This window comes from Echiichthys vipera (genome assembly GCF_963691815.1).
Source record: "Echiichthys vipera genome assembly, chromosome: 4".
Lineage (NCBI taxonomy): Eukaryota > Metazoa > Chordata > Actinopteri > Perciformes > Trachinidae > Echiichthys > Echiichthys vipera.
Genome location: NC_139829.1, coordinates 6280452 through 6300395, shown reverse-complemented (window position 1 = coordinate 6300395; position 19944 = coordinate 6280452). Strand labels below are relative to the sequence as shown.

Below are 19944 nucleotides of genomic sequence, written 5' to 3'. Positions count from 1 at the left end.
AAACCAAGGTTTATCGAGGATCATCTTTTTAGCTCTCTGGCTCGACTATATAACATTTGATCTAACCAATGAGTCCTTCCCAGCCCTAGAGGGTAGTTATGCCCCCGGGGGAAATGTTTGTATCCAAACTACTTCCCAAATATGAGGCTACTCTTGCTCTTTGGTTTCTAATAAAGACTTTATTTCTTTCAGGCTCACCTGCGGGCATTCAACACGACCACACTCTGCTCTCTGGCAGAGGACCTGACCCCGGCTGCAGGTGCAGAACTCGCAGCCCGCGCCGTTCCACATGTCTCCATGGTAACGCACTGCGCCCTCGTATAGGCAGCTTCCCTTGGCGGCGGCGCATTCGTCACAGCACTGACCAGCACGCTTCACTTTGGTCTGACCCTGCAAAGAAGCAGCACAGTAAGTTTTGTTTAGTTTTCATGTACAGTACCAGGCTGTCTTTATTCTCTCTTTCTACATTTACCTATGAAAATACTGCAGGAGCACCAAAATCCACGTAGGGAGGGGGGTCGGGTGGTGAATGGGTCCCAAAACACAGGACTTCCATCCAAGGAACCCTTGTTTGTGTCTCTATTATGTTTCACAGCGTCATATTTCATAAGATATCACACATACTGTTGTGTGTATGTTTCTTTAAGATCGTGTGAACCACTTGATGAGAAAATGTTGACAGTACAGATGAAGGAACTCAAACTGAGCTGTGAGACAAGATGAGGAGCTCAGAGAAAAAGCGTTTTTTTGTTTGTATGTTTGAGCAGAGAGAGATAGAGAGAGAGAGAGAGAGAGAGAGAGAGAGAGAGAGAGAGAGAGAGAGAGAGAGAGAGAGAGAGAGATAAGAGGATGAAACAGAGAGTGTGTGTTGCATTATTAAGGGGAAACACACAAGGCACTTAGGAGCAGAAATATCTTATGACTTTATTTGAAAGTGCTGAGAGGTGTAGATTTACTGACGCTGCAGATGTGACTCTTCCACAGCTGAGAATGTGAGATTCTCTGAATCTCATGAAGACGGTTCATGTGACTCTGGAATTTCTTTTTCCTCTAGAAGTTTAGGCACGGTGTTCAAAGTCTATCCGTTTATTAACAGAACAGAGCAGTTATTAGCTCAGCTTTTTTCTCCTTGTATCTGCTTATTTCAGAGAGGTGGTTTTGAGGCTTTTGAGTCCACTGGGATTGTCTCTTTGCGGTGCTGCTTTTATCATCAGTGGAGGGAATGGGCCGAGAGCTGAGAATATTTTTACTTTAAGTTTGAGGTAAAGTTTTTTAATGAAAAGTGAAAGTGAAAGAGCAAAGTACTTAAAAAATGTTTCCACTGGCTTCACAGTAACAGCAGGAAGCCTGATGAGGCAGGTGTTCCCTCTTTATGTGTTTGATGAGAGCATAAAAGTTCTGACCTCTATGCTTTTGATCCATTTGTGTGTTCAGTATTTAACAGAAATGGTGTAAATTGTGTGATTTTTATAAAACAAAACTGAAATCAGGAGTAAAAGCTTGATACTCTCTGGTCTTTTATATTGTAGATTTCCGAAAAATCTACTACAATATTCTTTTTTTCTGCCTCTCAGATCCCAGGACAGTTCTTTCATCACATGCATTCTTTTTCCTAAATTGTAACTTTAATTACTTGTTTTATTGTGTTTTTATTGTTTTTATGCTGCTTTCCTGCAAAAATAATTCCCTCTTGTGGAGCACCGATGATCTGAAATGAACTGAATTATGTATACAGCTTATTTGCAGTCTTTTTTGAGTGTTGAGGGTGGATGGCGGAGTAGGGGGTCAACAGTAGATGCCACACACAGAGAAGTGATGTACATCCTCTGAAAGCTGGAAACCTGAAGATTAATTTGAATCAATTTGAGATGGGGCTCAGAACTGTGTTAAGTTCTTCTAGTCATAAATCAGAAAGTAAAAATGAATAATTAATGATTGAATTAGAATAAATTGTGAAAGTGTATAAAGGCTTATAACATTATGCTGTGAGTTCATGATTCCCATACTCATGCTCTATTATGTCTCATAAGCTGTTGCAGCAATTTTTAGGTTGCTACACAAATTTGGTTCTACATTTTAATGTTTTTTTACCACTTGATAATTAATAAAAATGGTCAAAAATACCACATTTAGACTTCCAAACCTAAGAGAACATCATATTTTTGTTAGTTAATTGTCTTAGGCCTAGTCAACATGAACACGGGTATTTTTGAAACCGAACTTTTTATGGCCCCCAGTTAAAAACAAATTCCCATCCACACCACCGGTTTGATTAAAAATATCTCCGTCCACATGAAACCGCAAAATCCACCTCAAACAGTGTCATGCACATGCCAAAGCTGTAGGTGTTCATAGCACTCCTCACAGGAAGGCCATTTTAGCCAATCGCAAGGCTGGAAAAATTCATACCTGAAAAAAAACAATGTTGGACCGAGGCTGGGCAGATTCCTTCGTGTGGACTGACAGTGAAGTTGAGTTACTTCTCACTGTCACTCATGAATTTATAAGCGGCAAAATTGAGAAAAATGTGGTAGTTGTATGAGACTTACACAAAGTGCTGATAAGTTGGCAGCAGTATTTTGGCTAGGTCTTCCATAACAGGAACTCCATCAGCTGGTCATGTCTAGACCGCTCCACATGTCTCCATGGATACAACTGACTGTTTACTGTCGCACAGTGTGACGTCAAATAATGTCGACATGAAATAGCGGTTTTCCTCAGTTTTCCCGTCCACACATGACGGCTGAAAACTGACTTTTCCAAAAAGTTCACACTGGACTCCGGTTACAAAAAGCTCTGGTTTCAGGAGCCCACAACTGCGGTTACGTGTGGATGAAAGGCCTATGCCCTCATTCGTATGGACGGCCCCTTACAGCGTGCTCACACTGTCCTTTTGGCCGCGGCCAAAACCGGTTTTTCAGCTAAAGTCTAGTACCTTTAAGTAGTGTGAGCGCACCCGCTCCGCGCTCAACTGCGGCCAGTGGACCGTCCACGGCCCGCTTGAAAGAGGTGGGCTTTAGCGGAGCCGTTTGCACATGTACGAGCACGAGCGTGCGCACGTGCACGCGCACGAGCCCTACGGCAGTAGCGTTATGTCCGCCTGTTCTGACATGTAAATAGAAGGACGGACCATGCGCGGACATTTAACAACAACAACAATGGCGGTGAAAGGTTCACGTTGGTGTGGTGCGGAGGTGGAGTGTTTACTGCAGATTTGGTCGATGAAAAGATTCAAAAACAGTCGACAAGACGCACAAAAACTCTGAGGTCTATGGAAAGATTTGTAAACAAAGCCACACACGCGATCAATGCGTGTGACGTGTTACGGCTTGAAGGCGTATGGACAGCAAGAAGTATTGGCCAAGGCCCTGGTAGTGTGAGTACAAACGGGGCTGGGGCGCGGGGGGGAGAGGGAGGGGGGACAAGTACCCTAAAGTCCGGGTCTCGGTCCGGGAGGACAGTGTGAAGGGCGTGATCACACTGTCCCGTTAATCTGCTGTTTTTAGTTTTATGGGTGTATATTGTCCTTTACTGTCTTTCTTTCATGTTTGTTTATATTTAAAAGGTGTTCATTGACGCCTGTAGAACAGCTATGAAGTACAGCAGCAGCACAACAAGTCCTAAAACTGACCTGGTGAGACGACACGGGGAAAGCTACGCGGGTGACAAGAATCTTGTGGACGCCAGTGACGTTACAGCGAGCACGAGCAAGAACACAAAGACAAAGGCCCTTAAACAACTGCAGCACATTCAGAACGGATTTTCTGGCAAAACTCTACATCTTTCCATGGTGCGCAGAGGAGGGAAAAAGTCTGAATGGGTCAGAACTCCAGCAACAACACATTTCTGCTTGTGGCTTCAGTTTCCTTATCACAAGAACCAGGAGCACATCACTTCTGCTGTCCTCCACTTCAGTAAAGGAGAGATTTTAAACTGCTGCTGCTAGTTTATAATTACTTTCTGGCTTAAGGCTAAAATACATTTTTGATATACTTTAAGAATATAAACTCAGTTGGGCCTTTAGATCTTTAGTCAGCTGGTCGCCTCCAGTCACAACCAAACAAACAGTGAAGCTGCATTTAGCTTCTGTAAGGATCTCAAATGCGCCCAAACTTTTGTACATTTTAAACTTGCATATGATATAATTTACTTTTGGGTCCATTGTTCTTTTACTGCTTTGCAACGACTACTTTAACTCTTTTTTCTATTAGTTATTTTTAGTCTATTTTTGTTTTATTTAAGTCTCCGACTTCACTTACAGGAGTTCCTGCACAGAATGGAAGCTGCAAGCCCAAATTTACAATTAAACCTCACCCAGTGTATGTGTGTGTGTGTGTAAAGAAAGTGAAAAGCTGTTCAGAGTTTTGTCAACGCATTTGTACCTTCATGTATTCTATAAATAACCTGAATCAATCAATCACCTAAATGCTAGAATAAATAGAATACTAGACTAAACCCTGTGCTTATACACATAACATAACAGTGATTCACCCATACAGTCTGCTACCAAATGTGCAATCAGGCGACTCTTTATTTGACACAATAAAGCCTCACAAAGGATCATTTCCATTCAAGTCATTCATCATAAAATGGATGAAATAATTGTGAGGGGATCAGTGAAATAGCGAGAAGTGAGTTAAGTGCAGGACTTAAAACAGGGTGTGTGTGTGTGTGTGTGTGTGTGTGTGTGTGTGTGTGTGTGTGTGTGTGTGTGTGTGTGTGTGTGTGTGTGTGTGTGTGTGTGTGTGTGTGTGTGTGTGTGTAAGACTACTCACCTTATCACAAGTGACAGGCCGACAGGTGTGTGTGTGGCATTTAGACTGACCATGGTCACATACACATGTGGTGCAGGCGTTCTTCTGCCACTGTTCGCCATGCTGCCAAGACACACACAGATACACACTTAGACCATCTCCAAACCACACAAACACACTAACACACACACACTTTGGAGCTCTTAACATAATTCTACATAATGTAAGGAAAAGGAAACTATGCGAGAGAGGAAAAAGAGTCTCTTGTTCATTAGCAAACTGGGTAATTTCACTTTTTGACAATGCCTGTTTATTCAACAGAGTAAATCTACTCTTTGGTAAAGGAGTCTCACAAAATGGGCTATTTATGAGCTGACATAATTCTCTTCACTCTTTAATGAGTTTAAGGTCAAAGGGTCAAGAGAGTTAAGAAGGGAGGGGGAGATGATAGGAGGCCAAGGACAGGGAGGGCCAGAGACAGGGGCCAGTTCAGTTTTGGAGAAGGTCTGAGAGGTTTCTGATCAGACTGGCATTAGGGGTGTCTTCACGAATAGTGTCCACCTTCTTTGATGACAAGACAAATGGCACTATTTCCTACAAAAAGTTCAATACGCTTCACAAAACAGCGTAAAGAACTGAACTGTTAGAAAACAGGAGGAGCAGTGAACACACACATCCGCTCAGAGGCATTCACATGATTATAATTAAACACATTACACTCCACCTGGTAGGGTGAACGCTGAGACAATTAGCCGCCTGTGAAAATGATTGTTCCACACTTCTGATAATCAATTGTCAAAGCAATGAATACAATAAGTAATGATTGGAAGCTTAAATAGTCTAAAATGTGAGTAATTACTTCTTACAAATGTTTGCATGAATGGAAATAATATTTTTACAGCCCTTATCTGACATTTTAGAACAGCAGACAACATGCTGGATTAAAGTTTATCCAGTTTATTACTGTGACAATTGAAAAGATCTGCAAATCATCAAAACAATGCTAAGTGGGTGGTGAGAATGATTGAGAAACAGCCGTGAAGAGTGAAGCCTCTTTACAAACCTCTGTTAGAGAAAGTGTGCGTCTGTGCACTTACTCATCAGGACACTGAAGTGGAGTTAATCCCATAGCTGCTCCATGCCTGATGTGTTCCAGGATTTAAATATACAATCTGTTTCAATTTGGGGGTCAACTTCCTGTAGCTGTCATATTAAATCAGAACTCCCTTCCTCTTTAGGCTTAAACTGCTCGATTAAATATTGACTGAAGCGTGGAGGATGCAAATTAATTCATTATTTCACAAGAAAGAAGACGTTTTTCACCAATATAACATTTATTACAGTCATTTATCAAAGCACTGTTAAGCACTTTGCAGAACAGAACTCTTTGAACACCGCTCACCTGTATAAAGTATATATGATGACTTAGAAACGTGAGCGATTTGTAATGAACTACTGCACAGACCTCTTTGTAGAAGACTGGAACTCACATCAAACCTGGCGATCTAAGGAGGTCTGAAGAAGCATCTTTGAGCATATTTCACGTGACATAAGTCACTAAACTTTGAAGACATTCACACAAACACACACCCTAAATTATAAAAACAGGATACAATGTATAACAAAAACTTATGCAAAGACACGCAGACTTTACACACATTTAAAAACACAGAATGATCTGGAGGTACACGCCATTTAAAGTTTGCATTAAAATGTCTAAAACCCGACTAGACTTAAGGCAGCAGCTCAAAATGCTTTGCGCCGATTGTAACGGAGCACGCCGCTCGAATCTGCCGCTGCACTCAAAGTTCAGCTCAGTTGAACTTTGACCTTGTTGCTGCTAACCTTTCAAAAGCGCAACCAAAGCCCAACCAAGTGTGACATTTATGTTGCCTAGGCAACCAGAGAGCGACATCAAGCAGGCTAGAAAGTATTAAACGTTAAATTAAAGTCGTATCATGATCTCAGAAGAGGTTCATAAGCCTCACATCAGATTTGTGAATAGGCAGTTTGCCAGCTAACAATTGTTACAATACTAACGTTGATTCAGCAGTTAGCTGGGCCGAACGCAGGGCAAAACGCTCATCATGTGAAGGCCCCTTTAGGGCATATATTTAGTTGTGTACTTACATTATCACAAATGTTTCCAACAAATTTCAAACCAAAAACTTGTGTCATTTTATTTGAGGTTATGCTGCCTGCAGTGACGGAAACAACCTTATGACATAGTATGCATTACAAACCATTTTTTGTTGTTTTAGTACAATCTCAATTCTAATAGGAGTCAAACAAATCAATGTGTGGTTCCCAAAGCTTTCTCACTCACTAACACACACGCACGCACGCACGCACGCACGCACGCACGCACACACACACACACACACACACACACACACACAGACACACACACACACACACACACACACACACACACACACACACACACACACACACACACACACACACACAGTTTGAAAGAAACACTTTACTATGGACTCCTCAGCTCCTCAAAGCAAACAAAAAACATATTGAATCCAAGTGGTAATTTTAATTTCGCTCTTTCAAACTAGATCGATTAAACATTCAAAGTCTGTCGGATGAAAACCATTCATATTTCCAGGGATCATAGTTAAGTGTTGTTGACTGTGGGAGTCAGAATCCCAATATTACTGCACTGACTGGTTATGGACAATACTATTACTTTTAAATATACTATGATGAGGCTCAAAAAAACAACTCTTGTCAGGGTGGAAAACTGACAAGTCGACATACTGTTTTTTTTTTTTTTCTTCTTCTTCTTTTTTTGTGTGCAGCCAATCTAAGCGCTTACAGTTGAAAATCTGTGAAGCTTTCAGAAAACCGCTGGTGTCGTCACTGTCGCTCCTGTTCAGAAAACTATCAACTCAAACAGAAAAGCCTAAATGTGTGGCAGCAGATCGGTGGGACACTAAATGTTGTTGGAGCTTTTATCCCCACATTTACACCTTATATATGCTTGTTGGTAGCTGTGAAGTCAACCTCCTTCCCAACCAACCTCCAGCTAATGTTAATACTGTTGTCATAGAAACAACATCACAACGTCCCTGCCAGCTCCTTTCTATCATAGAAAAACGTCATGTGGACACACGTCCTAGAGCATTTAAAGTGACACTATCTGGTCTTCCTGGTGTCCAAGGATGGTTTATTGGCTAAATCTCTCTCTCTGAGTGAGCCGAAAATTGAATCCAAATTTCACAATGAGGGACATTCGAAATGTAAACAGCTTCTGTTGGTGTGTGCATGCGTGTCAGTCTATAAGGACTTGGTTTGGTAATTTGACACCAGAAGTGAGATGACATCTTTCATGCTCTTTAGTAAATAGCAAATTGAGATCTCCCTGACACTTCATGACAGAAAAAAAAGCATGTCTGATATCACGACAACCCAAGAGAAGAGAGAGAGAGAGAGAGAGAGAGAGAGAGAGAGAGAGAGAGAGAGAGAGAGAGAGAGAGAGAGAGAGAGAGAGAGAGAGAGAGAGAGAGAGAGAGAGAGAGAGAGAGAGAGAGAGAGAGAGAGAGAGAGAGAGAGAGAACATGATCAAAGGAGAAACTTGGCAGTGAAAGAGGGAGTGTGTGTGAGTGTGTGCACTGTAAACACAGCAGGGGAAAGACACAGCAGGGCAGATGAGCTGATGCACACTAAGATTAGAGAGGACAGGAGAGACAAGACAGGATAGACAAGACAGGAGATGAGAGGTGGAGAGAAAAGAGGGGAGGAAAGAGGAGGAAAGGGGGGAAAGAGGGAAGGAGTGGAAAGGAGATAATAAGGGAGGAGAGGTGGAGGTAGATGTAGAGAAGGAGGAGGATTAGAACGGGACATGAGAAAAGAAGGGTGCAAAGGAAAGGAGAAAAGACGAGAAGTTGAGGAGGAACAGAAAAAATGAGAGAAAGAAATGACAAGAAAGAGAAGGAGAAAACATGAGAAAAGGAGAGGAAGATGAAATACTGGAAATGGAGATGAGGAGGAGGGGAGGGGAGAAAAAACTTAGACTGCTTTGATCTCAATATAAAGCACACTCTTTCTCTCTCTCTCTCTCTCTTTCACACACACACACCCACACACACACACACACACACACACACACACACACACACACACACACACACACACACACATATACACGTCAAAGTCTTCCTATCATCATGAAAAACATATTCCAATAGATTCTACAGAGAAACACAAACACAGAATAAAATGTGTCGGGTCACATAAGTACAGATTTATGAGCTGTCATGAGCTGCACACACACACACACACACACACCTTTTATGGAAATATTTACACATATAACAGCTCTCCCAGAGGCTTTATGTGACACAGAGAACTTTGACAGGATAAAACACACACACACACTCAGGTGATGTTCCTTACCTGATGCTGTTTCCCAGCAGACAGACAAGGGTTGGACACACACTGAGGGCAGCACTGGCCTGGCTGGATCACCAAGTTCTCATGCTGAAGAGAGGGGACAGGTCACCAACAGTCACAACAGGTGTGTGTGTGTGTGTGTGTGTGTGTGTGTGTGTGTGTGTGTGTGTGTGTGTGTGTGTGTGTGTGTGTGTGTGTGTGTGTGTGTGTGTGAGGTCTACAATAATAAATCATCTGTAAAATAATACAATTCTGTGATAATATAAGCTGTGACAATTTGATCACATCAGTATCTGCCTCCAGCAGCAACAGGGACGAAGTCTAGAAACTGTCAGGATAAATACACCTTCCAACAACTCCAAACTCTTATACATTATATCTACATCTATATATATACAGTTATATACAGTATAAAGCCGTAACAGCCTTAACAGTTTTAAGGCCTTCACCGTACTGCCCCAAGCTAATCAGTGTTAGCAACTCTACCGGATTTCTCTGTTAATAGATCATACACAGAAAAAAACCTATCTCGATGGCTTATTTGATGTATGTATGTGTCGAAAAACATGGGATGATTTTGTGCCCAAATTACACTTTAACTAACCACATGTGTAAGTTATGTAACAACCACACTTCTTTTCCTAGACATTAACAAGTGGTTTTGTTTCACAGGTTCTACACTGCACAGTGACTGCTTGTGTTGCTAGACATCCGTGAGATAAATGAACGCAAGAATTGCACATCATTTTCAGAAAATATCATACAAACTGTTGTATGAGGATATGTAGCACACATTGGAAATATCCTTTTGACCAACAATAGTGACTGCATGCTTTCTCTTGCTAAATAGCTAAGCTAGGCTACACTCAGCAGCTAGTGAAAGATTAACATGTGCTGTTCTTTTGTGGTGTTGGTATTCCCTTTGGTCACACTCCTGTGGGAGCCACGCTGACCCTTACAAGCATTTATTATAGAGTACTCCACTTCGTTATCATTTAGAAAGTCCCAGTGCGATTTGCAATGAAAACAAGTCAAGAAGGTGAATCTGTATTTTCTTTAAAACATTGCTCTGAGCGATATAGCAATAAAGCCAATCATAATGATGCAGAGGAATAGGAAATAAGGTCATTTTTGTCTCATATTTCTATAGAAATTGCTTCTATTCCCATTCCAAGGACAGAATAAATATGGAAGTATAAATATGGAATAAACTATAATCAATTATGTATTCGATGAAATGTATTATCTTCTTATCTACATTCCACAAAAAGCAAGAGTGTAAGACATTTCCTTCAACAACTAAACGGGAGAGGGACAGACACAGAGCTGGTTTAAGTGCCAGGCGTGAACATGACGGGTTTTATTTCCAGGAGCTCACCGGTTTGCAGACCACCTGCTGACACTCTGCAACTGAACACTGGACGTCTCCGTTGCTGCAGACACATCTGGAACAGAGGCTGGGCTTCCACTCTTCACCGTCTCTGTATACAGTCCCCTGCCAGGAGCAAGACTCTGACACGCACACACAGATACACACAGAATGAGTAAACAGTGAAAATGGGTGTGAGGTAATGAGCTGACTGTTGGAGTATTGTTTGCCCTCAAACTCACTGATTTACAGTGAGGCGGAAAAAAAGAAGACGCTAATTAGCTGCTAACCGTTGGGATGCTTCATAGCAGCCCATTAGAGTCGACATTAACCTCTCAGCTAGGCTCCAACTGCTCCGCACCCTCTAAAAACCCAGGGTCTGTCACGACTACATCCTGTCTGATACAAGACAAGACACCTCACACCTCTACGCACCAAGTGTTTTTGAACAGTCCACTAAATAGTCCACTGACGAGGTTAGTTAATAAAGAAATAAAGTTTTAAGATACAGTATGAGCCAGAACAACATGCATCACAGGGTTTCGTCTCAAGAAAAGTGTATTGTGTATATAGAACAGGGTTCATTTATTTACCTCTGAGGTGGTTTATTTAATGGTTTTAATGTGAATTATCACTAAATGATCTTCAACTATGTTTCACTTTTAGTGTGATGCGAAGTCTCCACCAGCTGTAACTAATTTCTAGTAAGATTCACACCCATATTACTCACCACTGTAACCCTTATAGCATTGTTCTTTTTAACTATATGAAAAGCATTTATCTTATTTATTAAGATGTGCATTGGGAACATTTACATTTGTATTGCCTTTTTGTGTGGATGGATGCACCAAACTCACTTTTACTTTAGAATCAAATCTCTAGGACTCAATTAAATTAACTATTGTACAAAGGAAAATGGAAATAAAAACATATACATATACATAATCCAACAGTCCAGCACAATGTATCTTTTTTTTAATCTTCATCGCAATGTCAACACTGCGAACGACTGCGTAGTTGAGTCTCATTAGAAAACTGCACTTTAAAATCAGCTTTTTAAATGTGCCATTTGTGTTCAGTTCAATGTTCCATTTGTTTTAAAAAGGCATGTTAAATAATTTATTATAATTTGCCATTTAAATTTTGGCAGCAAAAAAGCAGAACTGAGTGCATTTTAAAGGGATAGTTCAGCTTTTTTGATGTGTGGTTGTACGATGTACAAACACTGGCACGGCACCAGTTTGGAGAAGCAGACAAGAACACTCACAAAAAAACCTGCTGCACATTATGCGAAGCACCAATGGGCTCCTTCCTTTTGGATTGACTTTGAATGGACTTTACTATGAGAGGAGCTGCTACCAGGGCCAGCTGGTCTTTTAATAAACTCTGGGTTCACTAACTACGTTTTTTTATGTGTAAGGACTCTTCTCATGCTACTGTAGAGGTTTGATGTTATTTTGATCAGTATTAGTGGTTAAAAAAGATGTTTTAATGCCTTCACTGTGCTGCTCTGAGCTAATCAGTTTTAGCCGCATTTGGCTGTTAGCGACTCTCCGGATTTCTTCGTTAAAAGTTGTTACACAAAAAAAAATGTCTCAATGGCTTATTTGATGAGTGTATTTGCCAGAAAATAACCTGGAATGATTATACACTGGAATTTCACTTTAAGTGTACGCAGTTTATGGAATAAACAAATAAAAGAAAACAATAATGGATAAAATCTGTTTATATAACACAAGCAATATGGTTATCACAATATTCAACAGCGTTAGCACATATCACATATTTCCTTCATATCGTGCAGCCCTGGTATCCAAACACCGTGCAGTAGTGGACAGCCTCAGGCAAGAATCATATAAGAGTAAAAATAAACAGTTGACCAAAACACTCTGTGTTGAGTGGTTGGATTATAAAGGGTCAAGGCCTCGCCAAAAGGAGCATCAGTGAAACCCATTTGTGGTTAGAAAAACCTGAACTGAGAGCAGAGCTCAAGCTTATTGAAAGAGGAGAAAATGAGCTAACCTGAGGCAGTGTGCTGCTCTGTAGGACAGACAGCTCCAGCACAAACACACTGAGATTCAGGTTTCCTTTGTGAGTGTCTGTGTGTGTGTGTGTGTGTGTGTGTGTGTGTGTGTGTGTGTGTGTGTGTGTGTGTGTGTGTGTGTGTGTGTGTGTGTGTGTGTGTGTGTGTGTGTGTGTGTGTGTGTGTGTGTGTGTGTGTGTGTGTGTGTGTGTGTGTTTTCCTGCCCTAGAATGAGTTTTTGTGTTTGGGGTTTAGTTTATATGCAGTATGTTGTTCTTATGCATTTTGCGCTACATTGTTTATTGTGTATTTTTGACATTTTATGTTTCCTTGCATTTCTTTCTTTAATCAGTAACCAAGTAGCAAGGGAACTCCAAGTGTCCAGTAGAACTGCCCTTAAGAGAGCTGAGAAGCTGCTGTTGGTCAGCAATCCACTGCACTAATTAGAAATGTGGACACAAACAGGTTTATGCTGCCTGACAGAAAAACAAAGGCTGTTGAAGAACAACAAATAAGCAAACATGGCTGTTATGGGAAAGGATTGTGTGTATTTTGCCGTTTGAAGATTTGTGCACATGCATGTAACTCCCAAAGCTTGCATGTCTGACACTCACACGAGCACTTGAATGCACCGATAACACAGCTTTCAAAACAGCCCCTACTCTCAATTTCATTCAAAGTGAACAGCACCATAACCTTAGTTTCAAAAATAAGAAGGAAAACAAGGAAAACAAAAGTTCTGCCAGGAAGCAGGATACTAATGCAAACATGTAAAACAGGTATGGTCCTGCATCTCAAATCTGCCCGATATCACCCTCACCTCCGTTGCGGCCACACTTGGGGCAGCACTCTCCAGCCGGGGTGAACAGACTCTGGTCCCCGGGACAACTAAGGGCGGGGCAGGGGAGAGTGCGGCACGAAACACTCCCTCTGGAGCAAACGCACATGGAACAGGGCGATGGACTCCACTGGCTGTCATGCTGTGGGAAACCAGAAAGAGAGACAGTCACACACACAGAAATACAACGAGAAGGGGAAGAAAAAGGAGAGGAAGAAACAGAGAGACAGTAGGATGAGGAAAGCTGTTTTGCTCTCTGTGGACAAGACGACTTTGTACGCCTAAGCCTGAGTGACAGACAAGAGAACAGAGTCACAGAGGGGGAGAAGGTAGAGGAAAGATGTGTCAACGAGAGCATGGGAACGGAGGAGAGGAGAAAAACATAGGGGGAATGTTGATGTGGATAAGGAGGCAAACTGGGAGAAGACATTCCCTTCACATTTGAGAAATGAAATGCAGATGTGTGATTTTAGTTTGTATGATAAGCTGTTGTATGTCCAGTGAAAGACAGGTTTCCCGCTGTTGGCTCAGCTTGAGGCCAGCAGTAAGCTTGTTTGCGATCTTCCTAAATTTCTCATTTCTCATCATTTTATTCATATACTAGTGTTGAAGAAATGCCTCGGGCCGACACACGTTGGTATAACACCATCTGATACTTGCACTACCATCTATGGTGTATTCACGTGATGAGTACTGAGGATAGAAGACAACCATTTGTGGATATTTGAGTTCAGCGTAGTTCTTTAACTCTAAAGGAGTTATCAGCATGTCGATGTCTCCTGCAGTCAAAGTGAGGATCTGACTTTACTCATTTTCTGAGGAGTCAGGCTGAGCAATAAAAACCTTCTTTCGTCTGCATAGAATAAATCATTAGAATTAGAGTTTTAATGGAGAATTGATCTAAATGCATTTACAACCTGGAAAGAAAATGTGTCTGTGACAAACAACAAGCAAAAGCATTTTTATAGTTTTGGTATGCTGCCAATGTGCTTTTTGGTAAAGAACAACAATGTGATGCTGAATTAAAAGTTTGGGTCATGATCGCTGACCAGGGTGCTGATTCTGGAGCTGTCCAAAATCAAAATCAGCTGGTAGATTGAAAAACAAAAGTATTGGCAAGTGTGTGACCTGGGATGTCTTTTATTCACCGTGTGTATCTGTTTCTGTGTTGTACTGGCTGTGAAAACAAATCTTCCTCTTTGACAATGAATCTAAATCCAGAAGCTTAGTTTTACCAAAGAGTTGTTAACGGGAAAGGAGCAGTAGTAATGAGTTTCCAACAGCAGGTTCTGTTCTTCAGTAAAGCCCTCAAAACGCCATGACTCCCCTCCAGTCCTCCTCTCCTGGTAGTTCAGATTTGTGTAAAGTGCCACTTCACCAGGGATGTGACGCCAGGGGAATCAGCAAACCCGCCTTTGTTCTTGGCTTGAGGACGCGTACTGTCCAAAATGGCTGCCAAAAAAAGTCCAGCTTGTTAAGCCAAAGGCCCCTCGATGGAAGATGAACACGACAGTGATTGTTTCTTTAGTCTTTAGTGAGAGGGAGGCGGAGAAGGGGGTGGCTCTCTGAAACCGGTTTTTCAGCCCTGACCAAATTTAACAAACAGATGCCTTTGAAAAGGGATTTGTGGGTTTAATCACTGTGGATGTGAACGTTAATGATTTAGAGCTTCACACCAAATTTCGCCCGAATCCATTTTGGAATAACAGTCATACCAATATTTTAGAATGACACCGCAAAACAAGTGATAACTCAACTTGTCCTTGCAAAATTAAAGGCATTAATCTGCTTCTATAACAAACTTCACCGTTATGGTTTCAGTCTTTCCACCAGATTTTGAAACCCAGCAGCAGGAATTTGCTGGAGGTCAAGGCTCAGTGCTAGAGCCTGACTGATTTATCCCATACATATCAGCATCTATTGATATTGGCACATATAGTGTCAAATATGTGCTGATATGAAAACTCTTTTTACAGAACATGTAGAGCAGAAAATGATGGTTGGGATGATTTAGAGATGGTGTCATTAGTCCTTCATTTGTAGCTATTCTTACCTTTCTTGCATGTCTCACAGTGCTTCCCTCCAAAGTGCCACCCTCTCCCCCCTGCCTGACCTTTGACTCTCCTTCCTCCCCCGACATGTGCGTTGAGAGAGAAAATGCTGCGTTCCAGTGCCATGGGAAGTCCGAAGTTTGGGACCTCTAACTGGGCAAAGTGCACTGTCACAGTGGAACCTCCTAATAGCGAATTCGGGGAAGATCGACCACGAATTTGACACTTTGACAGTCATTCTAGTGCACATTGCCTAGTTGGAGGTCTGAAAACTTCCCTGTGTAACTCGAACGCAGCATGAGAAGCACAAGTGAAACAGAGCGATGATGACAGGCAGGAAGCTCTGCAAATCATGTTTTTCTGACCGAATAAAATGATTGGTTAGGCTTTTATAAGAAATATATGAGAATTGAATATTTTTGAGTTTCAACACCAGTGGATATTCCTTACATTGTAGTGCCATATGCTTATTGGGAGCATTTTAAGTTTACAAAAGAAAAATGTCAAAACTCCAGAGAGGTAAAAATAGCTCTAAACGGTCAGCATTTGACTGTTACTGAACTTACAGCACTGATGTTCATTTAGCTATTTATTTTATTATGTAATGTATAATAATGTTAACTGTTCTTTACTAAGTTATTTGTTTAACAGAACAGCCTTCTGACTACCTTAGAGTAATGTTGGTGCAATATCAGCACAAAAAAGGTACATTTTCATTCCAGCTTGAAAAAAATGTAACATGTCTGTAATCTGTGACTTATTCCACTCTTTATCAGTAACAGTAGCAAAAACTCTACTCAGTGCAGACTGTAGAAGTTCTTCCACACCAAACTCAGAAATGATTTTAGAATGGAGATGGATCTGGGCACAGGGGAACTGCCACATTAAAACAGGAAGGGTCAAGTCACTGTCTAAATATATCAGTGTATATGTAGTAGCAATAAGGTTTCCCTGCATTGAAACTTAGGGTTTGGAAAAGTATGTGGATAGCAATGTTTCAGGACCGTGTAGTGTATTAAAAATCGATGTGTGTGTGTGTGTGCATATTAATGTTTTGCATAATGGTTGGAGAGTTTCTTCTCCGTCCTCTGTCATTTCCACTTACTCCATAAACGACTCCTTCGTACTTGCAGGAGTCCTGGGCTGAAGAGATGCACTCTGGACAGCACTTGTTGGCAAGGATCCTCAAACGCTCGCCCTTTAGAAAAGACACGCACCGTATGAATTCACACAGAGTACGACCAAAATACACAGAAACCCCAAGAGACAAACAGAGGAAATGGATGTGGGTCCCTTTAACCTGCAGGAATATAAAACTTGTCGACTACATCTCTCCATTTCCATGTAAATGAACTGATAACAGACACAACATGGCACAACGGAACCGGTAATAATGAAAATATTAAGACTCTATCAGGCGTCACAGCTTCTAGAATACATAGAGAACGCGGCCAAGGTGTTATAATACATATTACAATACAGATTCAACATGCAGCCCTTTATCCTCGCTACCTACACCCTGATTGAGGCAGAATGTGCAGAAACAAGCAAATGCTAAGGCAGCGAGGGCCAGACGCAGAGCTGGTGAATGGTTTAGGTGTCGTTTATTTGTGAATACAAAGGGTACGGAATGGAAAAAGAAGGAGGGGAGGAATGTAATTTGTGTGAGGTGAGAAAAAATAACCCCTAAGAAGGTACGGAGAATGTCTTGTGTCAATCGAAAAAGAGAAAAAAACTGAATAAAGGTGCATTGAATCGGCAGCAACAACAAAAATTGCATGTGAACAGGCAGAGGAATGGGAACTAAGTGCAAAAATAACAACGGTGGGGAATAAAAATAGATGGAGAGTGAGCTGTGCAGCGAGGTTATTATACTTTCAGCTCCATCGATCACCTACAAGCACAGAAATCACAGCAGCCAATTTGTGCATACAAATCAACCAATAACAATCGAAAGTTTTCAGATATTTAAACTCTTGTTCTCTTTTCCTGAACTTATCATCATTTGGACCCTCTGGCTCTTTTTCTGTCTGCTGCCTCAAATCTAATTACCAGAATGTGGCTGTAGTACAAGAATTTGATTTCAATTTCAGATTGTATTGCTGCAAATAAAGAGGCTCAGGGAGAATGGATTTATTTATAACTGGACTGCTGCATTCTTTTAGTAGTAAGACTATAGTAGTAAGTAGCTTCTCTGAAACAGCGGAGAGTCAATGTCAGATTTACAAGCCAACTTCATGTCCGATATTAATTTAAATTTTCTAGGAATCTGAAATAGCACTAACAAAATAACAAATAACAAAATTGTGAACTTGAAACAGTGAAAAAAGTGACACTGAATTATATTATTCAGTACTACTAATTGCATCAGTGAACAGAAAACATAGTGAGGCAGTTTACCCTCCATTTCTTTCATAAAAGGTTTAACAAAGTAGTCATTAAATATAAATATGACAAAATAATAATCAATAAGATGGAATTTCAGTTTCCAGCTTTTAAAGTAGGAGGATTTACATGATTTTCGACTGCTGGTAAAGCTATTTAAGGACACACTTTGGGTTCTGGAGAGATGTGAGTGATGGGCATTACTAACTTCTTTTTGATGTTTCATACAATACAAAATCATTGGTAAATTACTTTGCAACAATCATAAGATACGAGCCATCCTAACCAGATATACACATCCGTAGTAGATGATTAACCGAGAGTTCATATTATTATAGAACTATTAAGATACGATTGTGTGAAGTTTAGAGATGAGCTTTAGCTTTAGCTTTTGTAGATTATGGCAGTGGATTTCAAAGGGATATATAATCAGAGAAGACCAGATGATAAAACCTAATACTTTAATTCATCACAGTGTAGGTGAGAGGGAGTCACATTTTAAGAGCTTTATAAATGGAGGTAGCACACGGCTTGGCATGCATGATGACTAATTTTAATTAACATTGGACTGCTAGCCAGCAGAGTGGAATTCATTAGACATTGATTGTTGCCTCAGCTCAGGGTTGGGACTGGATTTGATGCCTTGACCGCAGGCTTTGGCGTTTAAATCACACTGAAGGAGAAGCACAGGGAGGAACAGTCAGACAGATGGGAGTGAAAAGGAGCTCTGAAAATGTTTCCCCTGTGAATTCAAATGAGCAGAAAAGACAGGCGGGAAATAACAGTCTCCGAACAGTTGTCATTGTGGCAAATTAAACGGTGCAAAATTCACTACACAGTAGTCTGTCATTTCATTTGATTGATTCTTGTTGTAAGGACAACTCACAAAGGCAAGTGATTAAACGAGCCCTTGAAAGTACATCTGCACTTCAAGGTGAAATGGGGAGAGGGAGATTAAATATCACAAAATACTGAGTGTTTAAGGCCGTATTTACCTAGTGTTTGGAACTAGTAATGATTCTGCTAGCTTTCCAGTTTTATAATTTGAGTATTTTAAATATAATATAAATCAAATGCAAATATAAACAATGGGTCTGCATTGTTAACCACATAAAACACATGGGTAAGTAAACTTTTTTTTCCATATCTTTTATTCCCAAAAACCTTCAATCACTTCAAGGTTTAAGCTACTTCTGAAAGTCCTTCTTCAAAGGTAGAGCTGCTTTTTAAACCATGGTGTCATGGCGCTGTGTGCAGATACACAGTGTTTGGCTTCCCTCCATGCTCGGAGCATCGGAGGTTCCCCGGGAGTCCGCCAAGATCTGCTGGATGGCAAATATGCTGAATTATGTATTCCCGTCATCAGGTGGATTTCCACCACAGAGCAAAGCCAAACACTGTTAATCTACACACACTACTCACACTGCTATGATGCAGAACCGGTTCAAAATCCTCCCTTTAAAATGTGAAATTAGAACATAGGACAGACTTTTTCTTTTAACATGAACGATTTTCTCCCAGTTTCTTAAATTTCAACACTGTAAGCTTACAATTGTCCTCTTCGGGTTACATCACAAAGACATTGTGGTGTTTACCAGGGCTTGACACTAACGTATTTGCTCACCAGGTTTTCAAAAGTTACTAGCCACTCAGCATTCTCAGCAGCCACAAGTTTGTATACATAGCATATTTAGAAAAAATAGCCTATATAAAGGGCAGCTTCTTATCCATATCGAAAAAAATGGTGCAGGGATGTAGAAGATTAATTAAAGAGATAACTCTACTGAAAAAGGTCCAGCAAGAGAAATACTGTCTGTTTGAATACAGCATTTATTAACAACATCATTTATTTATAACAACAATAAACACTGTAGCCTAATACAATTATAATACGTACAATTCATAAAAGATAGAACATTTAAATATTTTAATCGCTTGACAGCCTTAATAATTACTCTATGTACCATATATCTAAGCAGCAATCACATGCAGGTGCATCTCAAAACATTAGCAATCATGACATTTTTTCCCCATATATAAAGTGGCTGGTAGGAAAAACTGTGTTACGCGCCACGGCCGAAATTCACCCGCATTTGGCCGGCAGGCGGGTATTAATG

The 19944-nt window shown here is 40.8% G+C and overlaps 1 protein-coding gene across 2 annotated transcripts in view; it reads right to left on the bottom strand.

The window, feature by feature from the left end:
* fras1 (Fraser extracellular matrix complex subunit 1) overlaps positions 1 to 19944 on the bottom strand; it is a 310210-nt gene that overhangs the window by 203281 nt on the left and 86985 nt on the right. For both annotated transcript variants that reach the window (XM_083913052.1, XM_083913053.1), the window contains exons 4-9: positions 16548 to 16640; positions 13374 to 13533; positions 10540 to 10673; positions 9165 to 9248; positions 4776 to 4877; positions 199 to 390 (exon numbers count right to left, since the gene is read on the bottom strand). In XM_083913052.1, coding sequence (XP_083769178.1) covers positions 199 to 390; positions 4776 to 4877; positions 9165 to 9248; positions 10540 to 10673; positions 13374 to 13533; positions 16548 to 16640 — 765 coding nt within the window. The remainder of the gene's footprint in view (positions 1 to 198; positions 391 to 4775; positions 4878 to 9164; positions 9249 to 10539; positions 10674 to 13373; positions 13534 to 16547; positions 16641 to 19944) is intronic.